The 18,927-nt window shown below is 41.2% G+C and overlaps 1 protein-coding gene across 1 annotated transcript; it reads right to left on the reverse strand.

Annotated features, from left to right (window-relative positions):
* Positions 1–12,032: 12,032 nt before the first annotated feature.
* On the reverse strand, positions 12,033–16,462 carry UQCRB (ubiquinol-cytochrome c reductase binding protein). Its single transcript, XM_077771359.1, has 4 exons — positions 16,364–16,462; positions 14,110–14,181; positions 12,907–13,073; positions 12,033–12,241 (listed from the first exon to the last, which is right to left on the reverse strand). Exons 1-4 carry the CDS (start codon positions 16,380–16,382, stop codon positions 12,164–12,166), a joined length of 336 nt encoding a protein of 111 aa, XP_077627485.1. The 5' UTR covers positions 16,383–16,462; the 3' UTR covers positions 12,033–12,163.
* Positions 16,463–18,927: the final 2,465 nt, after the last annotated feature.

The following is an 18,927-nucleotide window of genomic DNA, read 5'->3' on the forward strand; positions in this document are numbered from 1 at the left end:
TTTATTTTCTCCTAATATCGCAGTTTAATTTTTCCAACGCTGTTATTTTTTTAATATTCAAATTATAAAAACAATTCATTGAAAATCTGGAAAACATGAAAGAGTACACATAAAAAGGTTAAAATTCTCTCTAAATTGACATATCTTTTTTTAGTCCAGGGTGTCTAAATCTGGAACCCCTGGATGGATTTCAGAGGGTCCCTGGCCCAAATGTCTGAAAACTTATGGAAAATTACTATTGTCTTTTTTTCCTCAAGTATATATATGGCTTTTATAATATTAACATCATATGTTTTGTTTTGAAATTGCTTGCTTTTTTTTTTTTTAGTTAACAAGACACATCCTTAATATTCCTATAGCCTTAAGTACCCTTTGAGAACCACTTATAAAGGGTGAATAATATTCCAACTCCCAGCTCCCCCTTGTTGACAATAGTATCATCAATGCATGCCACAATAAACACTGCTGGAATACACATCCATGGACTTACATTAAAAAAAATTTTTTTAATGTTTATTTGTTTTTAAGAGAGAGAGAGAGACACAGAGGGCAAGTGGGGGGAGGTTCAGAGAGAGAGGGAGAGAGAGAATCCCAGGCAGGGTCCACACTGTCAGCACAGAGCCCGACGTGAGGCTTGATCTCATGCATTGTGAGATTACAACCTGAGCTGACGTCAAGAGTCAGACACTTAACCAACTGAATCACCCAGGCGCCTCTAAATGTTATGTCCTTTTAAAGGCTCTTGGCATCTATTTTTTTTTTTAAAGACCTTGGCAACTGCACACCCACCAGGAGTGTATTAAAGCAAGGGACTCTAATGTTTTATCTGTTTGCTTTTAGAACATATCGCGTATCTCTGATTTCTTTTCAGATCCCCTTTATTAGTATTAGTATTAGTCCCTTTTCCTTGGGAAAATGACAGCCTGATAAAGGGTCCAAGTATCCTTAAACGAGCCACTTGAAGAAGAAGGACAGAAGAACTTACCAGAGTTACTCTAATATCCTTCTTCGGGCCACCAGCCCATGCATCTCCCTCCAGGACAACACACCTGGTGATTGGTTCCTTCCTGGGGTATAGATGTGTTAGTGTGTCCACCCCGTAGCCGCCAGAGTCTGGACATGCTCCTGGCAGGTTGTGGGAGGGAACCCTCCGGTACAAGCCCTGGTGGAAGGCAAACCCGTGCCTCGGGCCACCAGAGTTTCAGAAGCAATACACCTTCTGCCAGCAGTCAGCACGGGGTGCCTGAGCCAGCCTCCACCACCTGCATGTTCCAGCTCACGATCCTGTCTTGTGGGAGCAACGCAGATGTGAGATAGCTGAGAAATTACGCAGGCCAGCAGCCCAGGGGCCAGCAGCTGCAGTGACCGGTACAGTGCTTCAGTCCACCCTGGGACAGGAACTTGGCTGTGATTGAGTCCATCCATTCCTTTCTGGAGGTTTCTCCTTTGCCTTCTGTGGTAGGCTGAATAACAGCCTCTGTCCCCAAAGAGGTCCTCGCTTTAATCCTTGGCACCTGTGAGTACATTACCTTATATAGCAAAAGGGACTTTGCAGATGTGACTTAGTTAAGAGTCTTGAGATGGGAAGATTATCCTGGATCATCTGGGTGGGCCCAATGTACTCACGAGGGTTCTTATAAGAGGGAAGCAGGGAGGTCAAAGATAGCAGAAAGCCATGTGCTAATAGCATCATAAATCGAAGTGATGTGGCCATGAGCCAGGCAATGCTGGCAGCCTCTAGAAGCTGGAAAGCAAAGGACAGCTTCTCCCCCGAGCCTCCAGAAGGAACTGGGCCTGAAGACACCTTGATTTTAGCTCCATGAGACTTATTATGGCCTTCTGACCTCCAGAACTGTCAGACAATACATATGTGTGGTTTTATGCTAAGTCTATGGTGATTTGTTACAGCAGCAATGGGAAATTAAAACAACTTCTGCTGATTCCATGATATTCTCCCAGTACAAATGTCTGCTTAATTTAATGACAATCTATTCTCTTTGCTTATCACCAACCAAATGTCACCCACCTCCAGCTCACCCAGTGTGGGGTGGGTCCTACCCTCCACGCTCCCTCTCTATGCCCCGCTTTCCCCAAAGAAGCCCAACTCACCAAAAGTTGTGACCGGCTCTGCACCGAGCCATCTTCCCTCCAGACTTCAGTCGCAACTAGGACAAGGTTTCAATGTGGTTCATCCTTGGAACCTGGCACCCAGCACAATGTAGGAGTAAATATTAGTTCAATGAACACATTAAAACTTATTTGTACACAGACATGTCCAGAAAAGCTGGAAATGCCTTAAGAAATTAAAAAAAAAATTTTTTTTGAGTAAATGGAGAAACGCTCACCTTAGGCACCTTTTCTTTAGACAATGGGAATTACAAAAACTAGTAGACTTATCTACTGAAAGGGAAAGTTCTGTCCTGATTTATAACAGGATTTTAAAAAGCTGGCTTTTATGTGAACGTAAAATACTAAACATACAATATGTTAGCTAAATCACTTGGATAGAACAGAAAGCAGAGCAAATGTAATCAATTTATGATATTATTAAAACCTAAGGGGAAATGAAATGTCCTCTTCAGTAATGCTGGGTGTGTCCGTGTTTCTCACACTTCGGTGTTATTGTAGGACACTCCAGCGGCTAGTTGCAAAATCTTGATGGTCTGCTAAGCCTGGCTTTATCCTGGCTGGTGTGGAACATGCATTTGAGACACTGGGGCTTAAGAGATCTCTCTTCCTTGCATGACAGGGAGTTTTAAAGGATTTTCTCCCCTCCCCACCAACCATATTCCCTGTCTAAATTTTTTAAGCCTTTGGACTCTATCCTATAAAAATGCAAAAAAATCACAAGTGCAGAAGGATATTCACTGCGGCTCTATTTGTAATAGCATTCCATTGGAAGCAACCCAAATGTCAATCAATGAGAAAGTGGTTGAATAAATTATAAGACGCCCATAACCTGGAGAGCTCTGCTTTCCTTAAAAAGAATGAGATAATTTTATACATACCACTTGCTCTAAAATCATAGCTCAGTGCTCTGCTTAAAAACCTCCAGGGCTCCCTGTTGCATTTACATAAAATTCAAACTCCTTCCTCTGGTCTAAAATGTCCTCCACCTGCCTGACCTGCCTCTTTGACTTCAAGGTTTGCACTCTCTCCTCCTCTACTCAGATTCAGCATGGCGGCTTCCCCTCAGCTGCCCCCCAGCTAACTACCACCACAGGTCCTTTGCACTTGCTGTTCTTCTGCTGGGAATGTTCTTTCTTAAACCAGTGTTTCTCAGCCTTAGTTATTTATTAAAACCATCCGCATTACAGGCTGCATCTAGTCAATTCAGAATCTCCAAGGTGGTCCCCAGGCATCAGGTTGTTTTGGTTTGGGTTACTTGTTTATTTTAAACTTCCCTGGTGATTCTCTGCGCAGCTCAACTTGAGAATCAGCGTGGCTTCACATGGTGGTTCCTCTCCAATATTTAGGACGTAGTTCAAATGCCACCTCTTCAGAGAGGGCATGATTACACTACTTGTAAAACTAAAGTTCTATCATTTGACTGATAGAATTTAAAAAGGAAAGTATAAGCAAGGGATGAGTATGAGATGGAATTGAATTTGCAAATATAAGGATGATAAATGAGACAGCATGTATGGAAAAGACAGCATGGCAATTTCGAGGCAGACAGAATTTAAACTTCAGTTTGCTCACTGGCTGTGACCTTGTACAACTACCTAACACCTCGAAGCCTGTATGAAACACTTACAGAGTTTTTTAGGGAGGGACACCTGGGTGGCTCCGTCGGTTAAGCAGCCGATTTCTCGGATTCTCTGTCTCCTTTTTCTCTCTCAAAAATAAATAAACCTTAAAAAAAAGTTTTTTAAGAAATAACAAGACTGCTAAAGGCACACAGTGAACACTGGGTAAATAGTTGTAGTTAATTTTATTTTTAACATGTTTTCATGTTTATTTATTTTGAAAGAGAGAGAGAGAGAAAGAGAATGAGCAGGGGAGGGATAGAGAGAGGGAGAGAGATAATCTCAAGCAGGCTGCGCACTGTCAGCACAGAACCCAAAGTGGGGCTAAAACCCACAAACCCTGAGATTAGTACCTGAGCCAAAACCAAGAGTCAGACACTTAACAGACTGAGCCACTCAGGCGCCCCAAATTTTAAATAACAAATGATTGGTTGAAGCAGTCAATGCTTAAGAAATTCAAAGAAAATAGAAATGTCAGGTACTTTGGGATCAGGCGGGGCTTTGAGTAGGTAGAATTTAACTTTTGGCTGAAAGTAAAGCTAGAACTTGGGCAGAGAGGACGGTGAGGGTTGTGAGTGGCATCCCAGGAGACAGGGGACAGGGGACACAAAGCCTAGAGGTAGGATTTTGCAGTGTGTTTGGGGACGAGGGAGTTAAACAAGAAGAAAGAGCTTGCCCAGAAAGACAGCGCAGCAGTATGTCAGGATGGGTGAACCTTCTGTTTTCTGTCATACAGCATCTTTTTAGCACTGGCATTTCCCTGAATTAAATTGTGTAGAAGACTAAGTCTCTGATTGGAAGCAGATCCATTAGGCATAGAGGCAGAGAGGTGGGAGGGGTAGGAGACAGGCATTGGAAGCTCATTCCCTTCGACAGGAGCTTGTGTGGGCTCTCAGAGGCTGACTCTGGGCCATGAGTTGGCCAACCTCAAAGAAGCAAGCTTGCGACATTTTCCAGGGATGGACCACAACCCAGTTCCAAGTGGTGGCACTTGGTGCTTCCGTGGGAAAACCATGATTTTATCTTGAGGGGAGCCCAACTCTGTCTGAGTCAGGGTCCTCGGTTGCCAGTCAGATTCCTGCAACCAAGGACTATTCAGTGAGGAGAATACTAACAAAGGGCAGGCAGGGTTATAGGGAGGCAGAGAGCTGTAATAATCCTGAGAGGGACTGCCAAACCTAGCCCAGCGAGGCGGGGGTGGGGTGGGGGTGGGGGTAGGGAAGAAAACCCAAGTNTTTCCATTGTCCAACCTCAAGCCAGAAACCAGAGGGCAAGGGTGTCTATTGATGCAATCCATACAGCCTCCCACGTGCAAAACAAGATGGAGAAGTGCAGAGAATGCATCTGGAATGTCCAGCACAGTGAACAGAGTTACAGAATGACAAGCTCACAGAATGGGCTGATTACCAGCCTGCATTCGCCCTAAGGCATTCCCTTTAGTGGATCCCCTACCTCCTACCTTCACCCTCTGCACAAGTAATTAATTGATCATCCAATCTTGCCAATTGGACCTCCTAGTATCTCTCAAAAATATGCTCTGGTCATACCATATACCTAAATTCCTTAGAGATTAAAGATTTATGGTTTTACTTCTTACAGCTAAAAGTACTGGATGAAAACCTCACTGATATTTAAATAACTTTGGAGTAAAGAGAGGACTTCTAAAAGCATGACCTCAAAGGCAAAACCACAGAGGAGAAGACTGATCGATTGTACAACACAGAAATTGGAAACTTCCATTTGACAAAAACCACCATGAACAAAGTTGAAAAGGCATCAAAAATAATCCAAACAAAATTCAAACAATGAAATAAGAAAATATCATCTCAACAAACTTAAAAGGAGGACTGTATAAATACATAAAGGTCTCACACCAAATAGATAAGAACTGACCCAAACTTGGGGGCAGGGAGAACTAAGAAGAAAACTAAACAAATAAGGAAAAAATTGTAAGAGTAAAAATAGAGGCGTAGGCAAAGGACATGAACAAGATTGATTAAGGAGGAAAAACAATTTGATAACAGCATAATGGAAAAATGTTTAACTACTCAATCCAAGAAATGCAAATTTAAACAAGAAGCTCTCCAACCAAGTTCACAAAGATTGTTCTTAAGGGGAGCATTCAGTGCAAGCAGGGGTGCAAATGTATTGCTTAGAGGAGTATAAATCATTACAAAGTTCCGCAAAGCAAATTGGCAGTTCAATATTGAGAAACTTTAAAATTCATCCCCCTTGACTCAACTTGAAAATTTTGGGAATTTTCACTTCTCAGACTTTTTTCAAATACTTTCCTGCTCACAGAGTCCAAGTATGTCGATAGGGAATTACCTTCCAAGTTTCGTCTCACCTCTTCCAGCTGACATTTGCCACTCCACTAATGTAAAACTGCCTGCTCTTCCCTAGACATACACCTTGCACTTTTGTGTCTCTGAGCATGTCCTTCTTATTTCCCTCTGCTTGGAAAGTCTCCACCACCTTCTTGGCCTGGCTGGCTTTGCTTACTCTTCTGGACTCAGCTAAGCTGTCAGAGGGTCTTCCCTGACTACCCTCCTGGTTGAGTAAGTTTTCCTTCTTCCATGTTTCCGTAATACCCAATACATAGATTTTTGGAGATAATCTACACATTTGCATATCGATGTACATATTTCTTTATCTATTTACATATCTGTTTCCACCATTTTGGCTTCTCTTTGTATCCCTATACTGATGGTTTTCAACTGGGGGGCACTTCTGTCTCCCAGGGGATATTTGGCAAGGTCTAGAGACACTTTTGGTAGCCACAACGGGGTGGAGGGAAACAGGGATGCTACCAAACATCCTAAAATATACAGCAAAGAACTATCAAGCCCCCAATGTCAATAGTGCTAATGTTGATAAACCCTGTCCTAGCCCTAGCTACCACATAAAAAAAAAAAAGCACACACTAAAAAAAATTTTTACAGGCACCTGGATGGCTCAGTAGGTTGGGCATCTGCCTTCAGCTCAGGTTATGATCTTGCAGTTCCTGGGTTCAAGCCCCACATTGGGCTCTGTGCTGACAGCTCAGAGCCTGGAGCCTGCTTCAGATTCTGTGTCTCCCTCTCTCTCTGCCACTTCCCTGCTCATGCTCTGTCTCTCTCTCAAAAATGAGTAAACATTAAAAAAATTTCTTTAACTATATAATGAATAGGAAAATGACTTTTCAAGCCCAATTTCTTTATCTATACAGTAGATATAATGATATCTATGTGAAAGGGTTGCAGAGAGGATTAAGAGACAAATATGAACAATGCCTGGTACAGAGCTGATGCTCCATCAAGAGTACTTTTTCCTAACTATAATGTGCATAAATTAAATCACAGACCCAGACTGTTTTGGTGCTGAAATGAGTCTTAAAGTCTTTGCAGTTAAGCCCCTTCATTTTATAGCTGGGAAACCCCAATCTATAAAGGTTAATGACTTGCCTAAATTGTTGGCATCAGATCTGAGTTTCCAGTTTAGTGGCAAACCACATTTTAAATAGATGCATAAGAAAGGAATTATAAGCTGACTCTTTTGTAAACCAAAGAAATTACCTTTTTTTGGGGGGGAGGTTGGCTTGTAAATATAGTTTTCATATATTTGTATAAAATTTTATTTAAAATAGAATACTAACAAAGCAATGACTCAATTGAATAATGTTACCAGAAGTTTCACAGGGATTTATTTTGAAATTACATTTTTGGCATTTATGCAAAAATAGGCAAATGTATTAAAATACAAAGTAAAACAAATAATGCATTCTTTTGACTGTAGGAGAGATATAGTCAGAATCCAGAATAACAATTTAAATAGTTTGTCATAATACATAAGCCTCTCAAATATTAACAGACTTTCTGGAATCTATGCTAAAAATTAACTGCCTTGTAATGATTCCATTCTTCTTCCCTGCTCAATTGCTAATACATACAATGGCATTTCTTAGCAAAATAGAATTCGGAGGCACCATCCAATCTGAGATCTCAGATTCTAACATGTTATGACTTTTAATATGAATACCAGTATAACCAGAATTTAAACAAATTATGGCAAATAAATTAAAACATTTACATTTTAACATCTATAGACTTTATTAGGTGTTCCTTATACAGTCATCTAGTATGTTTAAAGAGTGAGCAATCATATAAAAGGAAATATGGTCATAACTGATTGAAGTAATAAAATCCTGAAACTAAATAACATCTCATAATTCATTGCACAGCATATATTAGATTTCATTACATCAGTATATAGCTTAGTTGTAAATTCTCCTGATGGTCATAAACCTCTAAGGTGTTGTCATCCTGAAAGGAGGAGGGAGTTGGTGGGGCACAGAATGGATAAATCTTCAATCTCACTGGTGTGGTGGACCTTGAAGTTGTAAAGTTGTAGTGCATCGCCACCTAGTGGCAGAATTTAGTACCTATTTTCCACCAAGAGACCCTTTCCCTGTATTTTCTAAAGAGTTCTGTTTTATTCACCCTTCAACTGTGTTCATCTCTGATAATGGTAGTTCCTAAACTTCATGTCATCCGTTCAGTGTAAACTCAATTCCCTTCATCCTCCAGGTTGTCATGGGTTTGCTTAGCACAGTTTTTATGTTCACCTAACTTAAAAATTCCAAGTACTTTGGCTATTTTCAACGCCACACACAGGATGTCTTTATTAATAAACCCCATCATGTCTGTGAATATAGAAGGATTATTATGGCTATAGGAACTCTGGGCTTTGGCCCAGTTTTAACTTTTATTAATGAATCTTTTAGAAAGTCAAAATTAGCACAGAATTAATGCCTAAAAAAGGGAGTCCTTAAAGTAAAACACAAAATCATTATCGAAATCTACACTTGATGCTTTATTAATATTCTGGAATTTGACAACACACAATGGTGCTGCCAGTGAGCGTTCCTTCACTAACATGTTGGTACGGGAATGCCTGGGTGGCCCAGTCAGGCAAGCATGGGACTCTTGATTTCGGCTCAGGTCATGATCTCATGATCTCCTGTTCCTGAGATGGAGCCCATCTCAGGCTCTGCCCTGACAGTGCAGAGCCTGCTTGGGATTCTCTCCTTCTCTCTCTGCCCCTCCTCTTCCCTGTGTGTGCACCCCTCTCTTTCTCCCAAAATAAATAAATAAACGTTAAAAGAAAAATGTTGGTACCATTCATAGAGAAGCATAGAAATGTTCAGGCCATGAAAACTCCATTTGAGAATGTTACCAAACATTGCTGTGCTGTTTGGGATTAGAACCAGAGACAGTACTGGGGGACCTGAGGCCCCATGATTCCTTACTCTGCATCCTACGACTCAGCAACATGAAGGCTCATTGATGCACTACAGCAGTGAACATAAGCCACGTGTTGGATGGAATTGCAAAGAACAGAAAGACAGAGTAAAACACTTCAAAGTAAGCGAATCTATCTTTCATTGATGTCTAGGAAATTATACATTAAAATCCTAAATCAACCTCAAAGTTTGAACGATAAAATACCAAACATTTTATGCTGTACAACGTAAACTAGCAGGATGTGAACATTTGAGAGTTAAAAACAAAACAAAACAAAACTGCCAACTCAAAAGACAAAACAAGGAGACAGCTAAGACTTAGCTGGACTCCATCCCAATGAATCTGTCATACAGGTCTCATTCCACCTGTCCTCATCTCAGCTAATGGGTACTTCATCAAGGTCAGACAGCCAAAGGGGGCAGATAGAGGAGACGAGCCCAGGACCTGAGCCCCTACTACTCAGTTAACCCGATGTGACAGTACTCAGCATCTTCCCAGAATATTCTTTCTATTCACCTAAAGGAGCACAGAAGCTAACCCTCCTTGTCCTAGCCATGTGCCAGGAACTATTCTAACTATGCTTGACATGTAAGGAAGTCAGGTAATTTTCACAATATCCTTGTAAAGTAGGTTCTATCACTGGCCTCACTGTAGAGCTGAGGAAACTGAGGCAGAGAGGCTAAATCATATTCTGGAAGTTACATAGTAAATCGTGGACTCCTATCTCGCAGTCTAACCCAGAATCATCTCTGAATCACTCTATTCTGAGTATAGGATGATCAGCCTCTGTATTTTAGATACGCCCATGCTGATTTTTCAAACACTACAGCTTTTGGCAACAAAAAACCCTCTTCCCAAAAGAAAGGATTTCATTGACCAATTAACAAAATTCTCACCCCTTCAACTAGTCTTTCAATGGCCAAATACTGGTTCTACTTTCTTATTCTTCATAACAAGCAAAACAGTATGGTTTTCAAAGAACTTTTGCATACCTTTTCTATCAGGTCATTGACACAGAAAAGCCTTTGAGTTTGGCTATAGAAAGAGCTCTCACAAAGTCACAGATTGCCCTGTCATGCCTCATTTTCTGCCTCAAGCAGGTGGATGACCCAGCTGTTTGTTACACCTTAACCTTGGTCAGTTGTTTGCCCCCATCTTTCAGGATAGCCCTAAGGCTTGCTTTAAATGTCAACAGCATTTACAAACATAGTTCCTAAGTTGAGTGCCTCAGCCTCCCTCCACCCTGTCCTTCTCTCCACATACCATTGTAGGGGTCCGGTTTGAGACGCTTCAGCTCTGGTCTCCTTGCAAAGGTGCACATTGGATGCCTTGTGATAGATTCCTGCAAAAGTGATCTTGAACTTAAAGGAACCTCTGGAGAGTCCTAGTCAAGGAAAATTCAAATGCTTTTAAAAACAGGGGATCAGGATGGTCCATTTTTTTGGCCTGCCTCTGCCAAGCACTGTGTTAAAACCTCCTCCAAGTGCGGCCTGATCTTTAAAAACCTCCAGGGAATCTTAATCTGGCCTGGGTAGTGTTCAATCCTCCTTTGTCCTAGGAATTCACCGGCAACAAGGGAATACAAGAGCACAACTTGCTGCTGGCCTTCAGTCCAGTCTTCCCTATTCAGCCTGAACATGTTTTAGAAAAGTTGTTCAGTCTTACTGTTAGCTACCATTTCACCCATAAGAGCCCCTGGGGCAGGAGGCTCAAACAAGTCAAGAGATCCTATGACCTACAGCTTTTGTGCCAGGAACACAAATATCTATAGCCTTTTCTACTGTAAAAGTGATTGCTGTTCAGTTATAAAAAATTAACTATTAGAGAAAAGGAAAAATATAAAAACTACCTTTACTCACTAAAAGATCTGTGTTTCTCCAGTCTTTCCTTAACCAAGGGTCAGGGATTTTGTTTCACCTGGTTACATCTTTCTTCATTGAAGATCATTAAGTTTCCAAGTTTTAAAACTGTCTTCATAAATATACTTTTTGTACTTAGCACAGCTTAATCATGTCTTATTGTTGAAAACTTTTATTGTTCAGTTTTTCACTCTGGTAAGCAATGCTGCAAAAACATCTTTTTCATAAAGCGGCATTCCATCACGGTTTTGGAGTCCTACACTATTTCTGTGGATGCATGACCTTGGACAAGGTGCTTGACCTCTGTAGGTAAGCCTTCCTCAATTTGTAAAGAAGTAATAATCCTATCTCAGTGCATTGCACTGAGATCAATGATCATAAAGTACAGTGTAAAATAATCACAATCACTCAATATTATGGTGGCTGTTAGTGGAATTACTTAGAACGATTTTGCAGTTCTTGATACATATTGCCAAAATGTTATCCAAAGGGGTCATATCCATAGAACACCCATCGGCAATGTATGAGATTCAAATTTATTTGAAAAGGTGTGAGAGAGGAAAGAAATTAGATCACTGAAACACTCGGTGGTCCTTGGCTGTCTGAGAATTTATCTTAGTTACTTCGTTGGGCTGATAGGGAAGCATTGTGACAAAAAGTCTTTACTAATCTCATACAGTCCTTCACTAAACCAACCCCAACACTAGCATCTACCAACATCTTCATCCGTTTTTCTGTGATTTGTGATACTGTACCAACAATAGAGCTCAAATGGGTTACAAAATCAAGTCACAAATCTTACAAAATATTAAGTATGTTAAAGGAGAATTGCTTTTACCATGACCAAATCCATGATCAAACGAGGATCTAGGCAAATTGCTCTATTCCATCCCTGCAAATCAGGCCCTGAAGGGGCTCCTAAGTACCTTGCTAATTTATAAAGGAGACGATTCTACTTGGAAGAATGTTATATCCTTCAGTACATTACGAAATTATCCATTCAGTTAGGAAAACTTACTAAAGTAGCTTTGTTAAGCTCCAGGAAGAAGTAAAATGCTAACTAAAAAGTATCTTAGAATTTTAACAGGTAAGTAAATTCAGTAGTTGCTCAGAATAAGGTTTAGAATTCAAACATCCCAACAATAATTACAATACACATTTATTTAAAGTAATACATTTGCAGCTCAAATAGCTCCAGATTGTACATTTTGGGATTACCCAACTTCTTAAAAATATTTGAGGGCAGCTGCAACCACAGATTTCAACTGCATGATTATTTCTTTGCCCATTCTTCTCTTTCTTTTCTCTCCCGAATAACTTCTTTCAGATATGGTTCAAGGTAGAATTTATCCTAAAGAATGAATAAAAGAAAAGTATTATATGCCAACATTACATACTGATATATCCCTAACACTCAACAGGTCTTCGACAAAAGAAATCCATCAAAATTAATTTTTATTTCTAAGTTAAGAAAGATGTATATTCAAGCAGACTAAAAACCATCTACTTTTCTAAAATGTAAAAGCCTACAAAGATACTGTAATCGTTGCTTTGACAGATTGAGAGGAAAGTCTGGCAGAGAAGAAGAAATGAGAGTACACGCCTTTGCCTAATTTCAATGCAGTTCGGGAGGGGCGGTTTACTTCAGAGTCCTTCTGGGAGCTAGAGGCCCACTCCATGGGCTGATCACACGGATATCACCATTTTTTTTCATCTGAGCAGAAAGCAGAGTGTAGAGGGAGAACAATGGCCTGGAAGAGAAAGGATCTTGACCCCAGCCCTGGATCTCTACATTAGAGACTTGCTTAGCAATTTTGGAACAGTCACATCACTTCTAAGTCTCTAGCGTTTATCTCTAAAATGGAGCTAACATTTGCTCTATTAACCTCACTGGACTGCCGCGAGGATATTTATTTGACATAACCTTAAGAAGTCTGACTGTACAAATGCATGTCTCTGTTTCTAATGCTCAGTCCTTCGAGGCCAGTACTGTCAGATACATAAAAGCTGTGCTACCTCCTCATATTTTGTCCACTGCTCTTTAGGCAAGATCTGGTGCCTCATGGTCAGGTCCAGTGCTCTCTTAATGCGAAACATCCTGTCGTTATAAAGGTTCTCAGGAAGCCTTCTGATGGCCTCTTTCACATCATCATCCTCATATATTGTATCATCTCGCATTAGCCCTATGATAGAAAACAAGACAGTCAGATTGAATACACATCTCAAAAATCAGACATTTAAAACAACAGGTAAATATGTTTATGAGTTATAACTTAAAAGACTAAGGTGAAACATGTATTTCATACATAATAATGTGTTATTTCTTAAACAGTACTACAGAAACAAAATAAGAGCCTTTTAAAATCCACTGCCACAAAACTCACATTTTCTCTGAAACAATTTTAAAAATATTTAAAACATCCACTTTGTTTTGAAACACACATCAATGAACACATGTCTATTTTCTTATACTTTACATCTGAGATCAAGGTATTAAAGAACCTTAAGATGACAGTGTACTAAGGAACCAGTAACATTTAATGACACTTCCATCAAGCTTCAATTAAGAAAAAGATGACGTTCAAGGCAAATTACAAAGTTCTAAAAAAGTTCAGGTATCAGATGATAGTAAAAATGCCAGACAATTTTTAACATTTGAAAAATCTCTTACTTTCAAAGTTCATACAACTTAAATTTTCAAATGCTAAGTGGAGGAGTTGGGAGAGGGAATGTAAAATTTTTAAAAATATTTTATTTATTTCTGAGAGAAAGAGTCAGCGTGAGCAGGGGAGGGTCAGAGAGAGAGGGAGACACAGAATCGAAACCGGCTCCAGACTCTGAGCTAGCTGTCAGCACAGAGCCCAATGCGGGGCTCGAACCCATGAACTGTTAGATCATGACCTGAGCCGAACTCAGACACTTAACCGACTGAGCCACCCAGGCGCCCCAAGGGAGAGGGGATGTATAAGAAAAATGTACTGCTCCCATATTTCAAGAACATAATTTATTTCCATCTCAAACATCTGAGATGATTCTATTACTCTCTTCTCAAAATAATAAAAAGAATGACTTAATAAAATGTGACCTAATTTTAAGATTCTCTAACGTACACAGGTACAATTAGTTAAACTGTTTTTGGGACTCGTAACTCTTGCAAAAAGGCACTACTCTCAGATAAAGCAAAACAAGAAAACCAAAGAAGAAAACTCAGATACTCACCCAGTTTATTGAACCCTGCAGCATTGTAGTACCATTTTCGAATACCCTCCAGCCACCGGCTTGATGCTGCAACTGATATTGTCATCCTGTTAGTTGCTGCAATTCACTTATTATACTATAGAAACACGCAGACACGCAAGCAACCAGTATTCTTATTACCTTGTTAGAGAACGCAAACATAGGAAGGAATTTCCTTTTAAAAGCGTATATTCTATACATTGTAGATCAAAACTGCTTATTTTATCTATGAGCAAAAGTGACTACAGGTTAAAAAAAAAAAACGGGCAGCAAGTTGGGGAAAAGGGCAAACTCAAACATCTGATGTACACGAGATCTATACAGCAGTAGTTATTACCACTCCAGCCTCTCTGTGTCAAGTGCTCCATCCTTTCATGTACTCCTGTTACCACCAGAACTGAAGGGGTAGGGTGTGGGAATGGAACTCGGAACGCCCCCCACCTTTTGCAGTTTCAGAAATCACAGGAAATAAGTATAAACTTTCAAAGGAGTTGGAGTTATATGAAAAGAAGGTAAGACTTCAGGATAGGCTCAATGACCCTCTTCCTCCAGAATCTTCATTCTACATTACCTTTGCTTCACTTGGCTGCCTTCTTTAAATATATATGTATTTCTGGGAGGGTTATGGTACCATTAACCAGTCATTTAATATGGATTATAGTAGAAGAAGCCCATTTTCCTCCTCCCAAGTAACTAACTTTCCAACAAGGAAATGGGTATTTGAAAATGGATAAGAAGAAATAAGTAATGTTAAAGTTCAGCAGGACTGAGCCTGATGGGATAACCCAGCAGGGCCTCAGGGCAACATGACAGTGCCTGATGTTCTCAAGAGAGATGGTAATAAGGGGAGGTAGAGCATGTCTAAATTTTCTCAAGTTTTATCTGGGGCTAGCCCCTCACCAAGGGATGAAAGCAAACTCCCCTTTAATTTCAATCCCTCCTCATCCCTACTCCTTAGTATATCACACTAGCTTTGGTTAAGTCTCCTTGAAAATTAAACACCATGTATGAAATTGCTTCTAGAAAAACAAGTACCAAAGAGTCAACAATCTATCTACAAACATACTTGTAGAAGAAAAATTATCTGTAAACATATTTACTACTGATGGTGATGATTAATATTCACTGAACACTTGCGAGCCAGGCACTATCCTATCTGCTTTACCCACATTATCTCGATTTATTTACAACACGCTGTCCCTGCAGAAGAATAAAGTTTACAGAATTTATCGAATCCAAGATGAGAACCACCTAGTGATACGCTGAGACTAGGTCTATCTAGTTCTCAAACACAGGACAGAGGGAGTGCCTTCTACGTTTGTCAGACTAATGAAAAAATGGATACTTAAATGTCTCCCTGACTCCCCAAGAGTTCAGTGTCATTTAAATTAATGGATATTCCGGCAATCTGATGTTTCCTAACAGCTTCACCCATTGCTGGGGGTGAGGAGAAAGGGATCGATATTTTTTAAAAGCTATTCCAATTTATACCTCCAGAGGGCAGAGACTGGCAAAGAAGGTGCTTGTTGGTGAGGGAATATCCTACTTGGTCTTCACGATCTGTTTTAAATATTCCGGTAATTTCTGTATTCTATTCCATAAGTATGTTTCTGCCAGTGCCTATAACAAATACAAATTTCTCCAAATCTACAGACAGAGCTGCCGTTCCACATAAACCTAGGTTCATCTGAAGTTTCGCTGTAACCCGGGCTCAGCTGCCCCTAATTCCGTTTGAGAAGCGTGGGGTTTGAACCGAGTTTGCAGACTTATTTCCTCTGGCCACTCTGCCTTGGTTAGCCGATCGGTGTAAAAGGGAAACTAGTATCTCCTCTGTCTCACTAGCAGGATAATTTATCGCACACGACAGGGCTTGACTCAAGGCAAGCACTCGGTTCATTCTAGTTGAAAATCATGCACTAATTATCTATCTCCTTGTGCCCTTGAACTTTAAGGCCGAACGGAAGGACTGCCGAGCACGGGCAGCTGGAATGCCAGGGCTGTGGAGCCACCGCGGGGACCTTCACCAACAGCAGATCCACCTCCCAACCCTCCAGGTGAGTCCGCCCTGGGGACAGCAAGGGGGTGAGGGAAAAGGCGTCCTTCAGGCTCGGAGCGGAGCCGCCACCTTCCCTGTAGCCGCACACCCGGACACTAAGAGCAGAGGAAGCGGAGCAAACTTGTAAGAATAAAAGGTTGGGTGCAGCGACGCCTGTCAGTGCGGTCACCAGTGACTTACCCGCAGGCCGGCCCGCCATTTTGACCCGAGACTGGAGCGTTGCCTGCTGGGTAAGTCCTGAAGGACAAGCTGGGCCCAATGCGCAGGCGCTTCGTGTCTGCGTCCCGGTGACGCGTCACCGGGAGAGGAAGGACGCCCGCACAGGCGCAGTTCTGGCTCCGACTTTGGGCACCTGCTGGCGGCGCTCTTCCCCTAGGGTCACGCCACTGTCGTAAGCCGAGCACTATGCGCACCGTGTTCCATAAGACATTTCATGGGACCTGGTGGGAAGAACATTAGGCAAGGGGGGCGCCTGGGTGGCTTAGTCGGTTAAACGTCCGACTTTCGCTTAGTGACGATCTCGCGGTTCGTGGGTTCGAGCCCCGCGTCGGGCTCTGTGCTGACTGCCGGCTCAGAGCCTGGAGCCTGTTTCAGTCTTTGACTCCCTCTCTCTGACCCTCCCCTGCTCATGAAAAAAACATTAGGCAAGGAATAAGGACACTGGGGCTTTAGCCTGGGTTCTATAATGGACAAGCTCTGAGAATTTATGGATTATTATTTGTGCCCTTGGTACCGAGTAACGCGCTAAGCCTTTTACCTGCATATTCTCATTTTCTTTCATTTCTAAATCTGTAAGGTAGGTACTGTAATTATCCTCATTGTAGAGAGGAAACCGAGGTTTAGAAAAGTTGGATAGATTGTCCAAGACCACAGAGCTAGGAAGAATCCAGATTCATCTTCTAGTATCAGACTAGGTAAAACTTTGGGAGTCCTTAACTCTAGGGCCATGTACTTACTACACTACTAATCCAGGCACCCTAACCTTTTCTGGCCTTCCGTTTATCCAGTTTAAGATCTACACCAAGCCATTTTAGTGGAAGGTTAGGTCAGAACAAAACAAAAATAGATACCGAAACTAAGATATATAGCAGAGTTTGTGTACAATTTTTAGACACAAGTATACTCTTAAGGTCTCAGCCCCAACATGTTAAGTCTAAGGCATTAAAATCTTGGGACAGAAAACAATTAGAGTTAGTGTGCCTGACTTATTTATTAGTGAACCTCTAGCAGCATTACTGTCATGGTCAGCTCCAATTGCCGTAACAAAACATTATGAGTTTAAACATCCTCTACCTCCCCTTCTTACCACCTCTCTTCTACGAAGTGGATCGATTTACTGGATAGCTTAAAAAACATGTATTTCTCACAGTTCTGGAGGCTAGAAGCCGAAGATGAAGGTGCCAGCACAGTTTCAGTTGAACGGTCTTCCTGAGAGTTGTAGAGGACTTGCCTTCTGTGTCCTCCCATAGAGAGAAAGCAAGCTCTTTTGTGCCTTATAAGGGTACTAAATCCCACCCTTATTACTTCATCTAAACTTAAATTTCTTCCAAAGGCCCTATCTCCAAATGCCATCACATTGGGAGTTAGGGTTTCAACATACGAATTCTGGGGAAACACAATTCAATCCATAACAAGTATCCACAAATACCTACTTTTGTTTTCTTCAGGCTTAAGCTGAGAACTGGAACCATATAGAACACCATCTTACTGTAAATTCAAAAGGTTAGATTTAATGATCTCAGTCACATTCCAGTCCTAAAGTTTCACTGCCCTCCCCTTTTTTCTTCTTTGTGCCACCAGATTCTCAACACTACTCAGTCCTGTATGCAGCACTAAAAACTGATGAATGGCTGCTCCTGGACTACACTAGCCAAAGTCAAGTCTGAAAGATGTGAAGAAATGCAATACATTTGTACACTGGCATATTGCTTTACAAGTACTCTACTAAACTCTTTCTCCTTCCTCATTACCTTGAAGTTTCAGCTTGCTGGTGATAGAGTGAAGGTGGTAAGACAAGGAAGATCTTGTCAAGAGGTCAGATCCCCAAGACTGTCACAAAATCCAGCTCCTATAGGTATTGAGCTTAGAGATCCCGGATGTTTGCTGGCAGTCACCAGTATTGATTCAAAAATTACATTTGATTTCCCTCCAGGCACATGGACAGGATTGCATTTTTCTGCTCCCTTAAACTAGGCAGGGCCATGTGACACTTTGGCCAAGAAAAATATGAGGTTTTTTTTTTAAATAGTTTATTGTCAAGTTGGTTTCCATGTAACACCCAGTGCTCATCCCCACAAGTGCCCTCCCCCATGCCCATCACCCCCCCCCACCCCTATCAGCTCTCAGTTTGTTCTCAGCATTCAAGAGTCTCTCATGCTTTGCCTCCCTCCCTCTCCCATTTTTCCCCTTCTCCCCCACGGTCCTCCATTAAGTTCCTCCTAATCCTCCTATATGTACAATTCACAATCCTTTCCCCTTTCATGGATTGGCTACAGTTAAGACACAATGGAGGCTCCATCAACCTCTATTGCTAAAGATGATACGGAGCAGAGCTCTTTTGGTCCCAAGTTGGACATGTAGGAGATAAAAATTTCTGTGGTTTTAAACCATTTAAGGTTTTAGGACTGTTCGGTATAGCCTATTCTGATTGATATGAGTGGTTTTTCAATAAAGGCAAAATGAGGTTCTGAGCCATAAAAAGACCAGTTGTCATTTAGCTGAAACTGTTTTCTGTGTATTGATCT

Source organism: Crocuta crocuta, unplaced genomic scaffold, assembly GCF_008692635.1.
Source record: "Crocuta crocuta isolate KB4526 unplaced genomic scaffold, BGI_CrCroc_1.0 scaffold235, whole genome shotgun sequence".
NCBI lineage: Eukaryota > Metazoa > Chordata > Mammalia > Carnivora > Hyaenidae > Crocuta > Crocuta crocuta.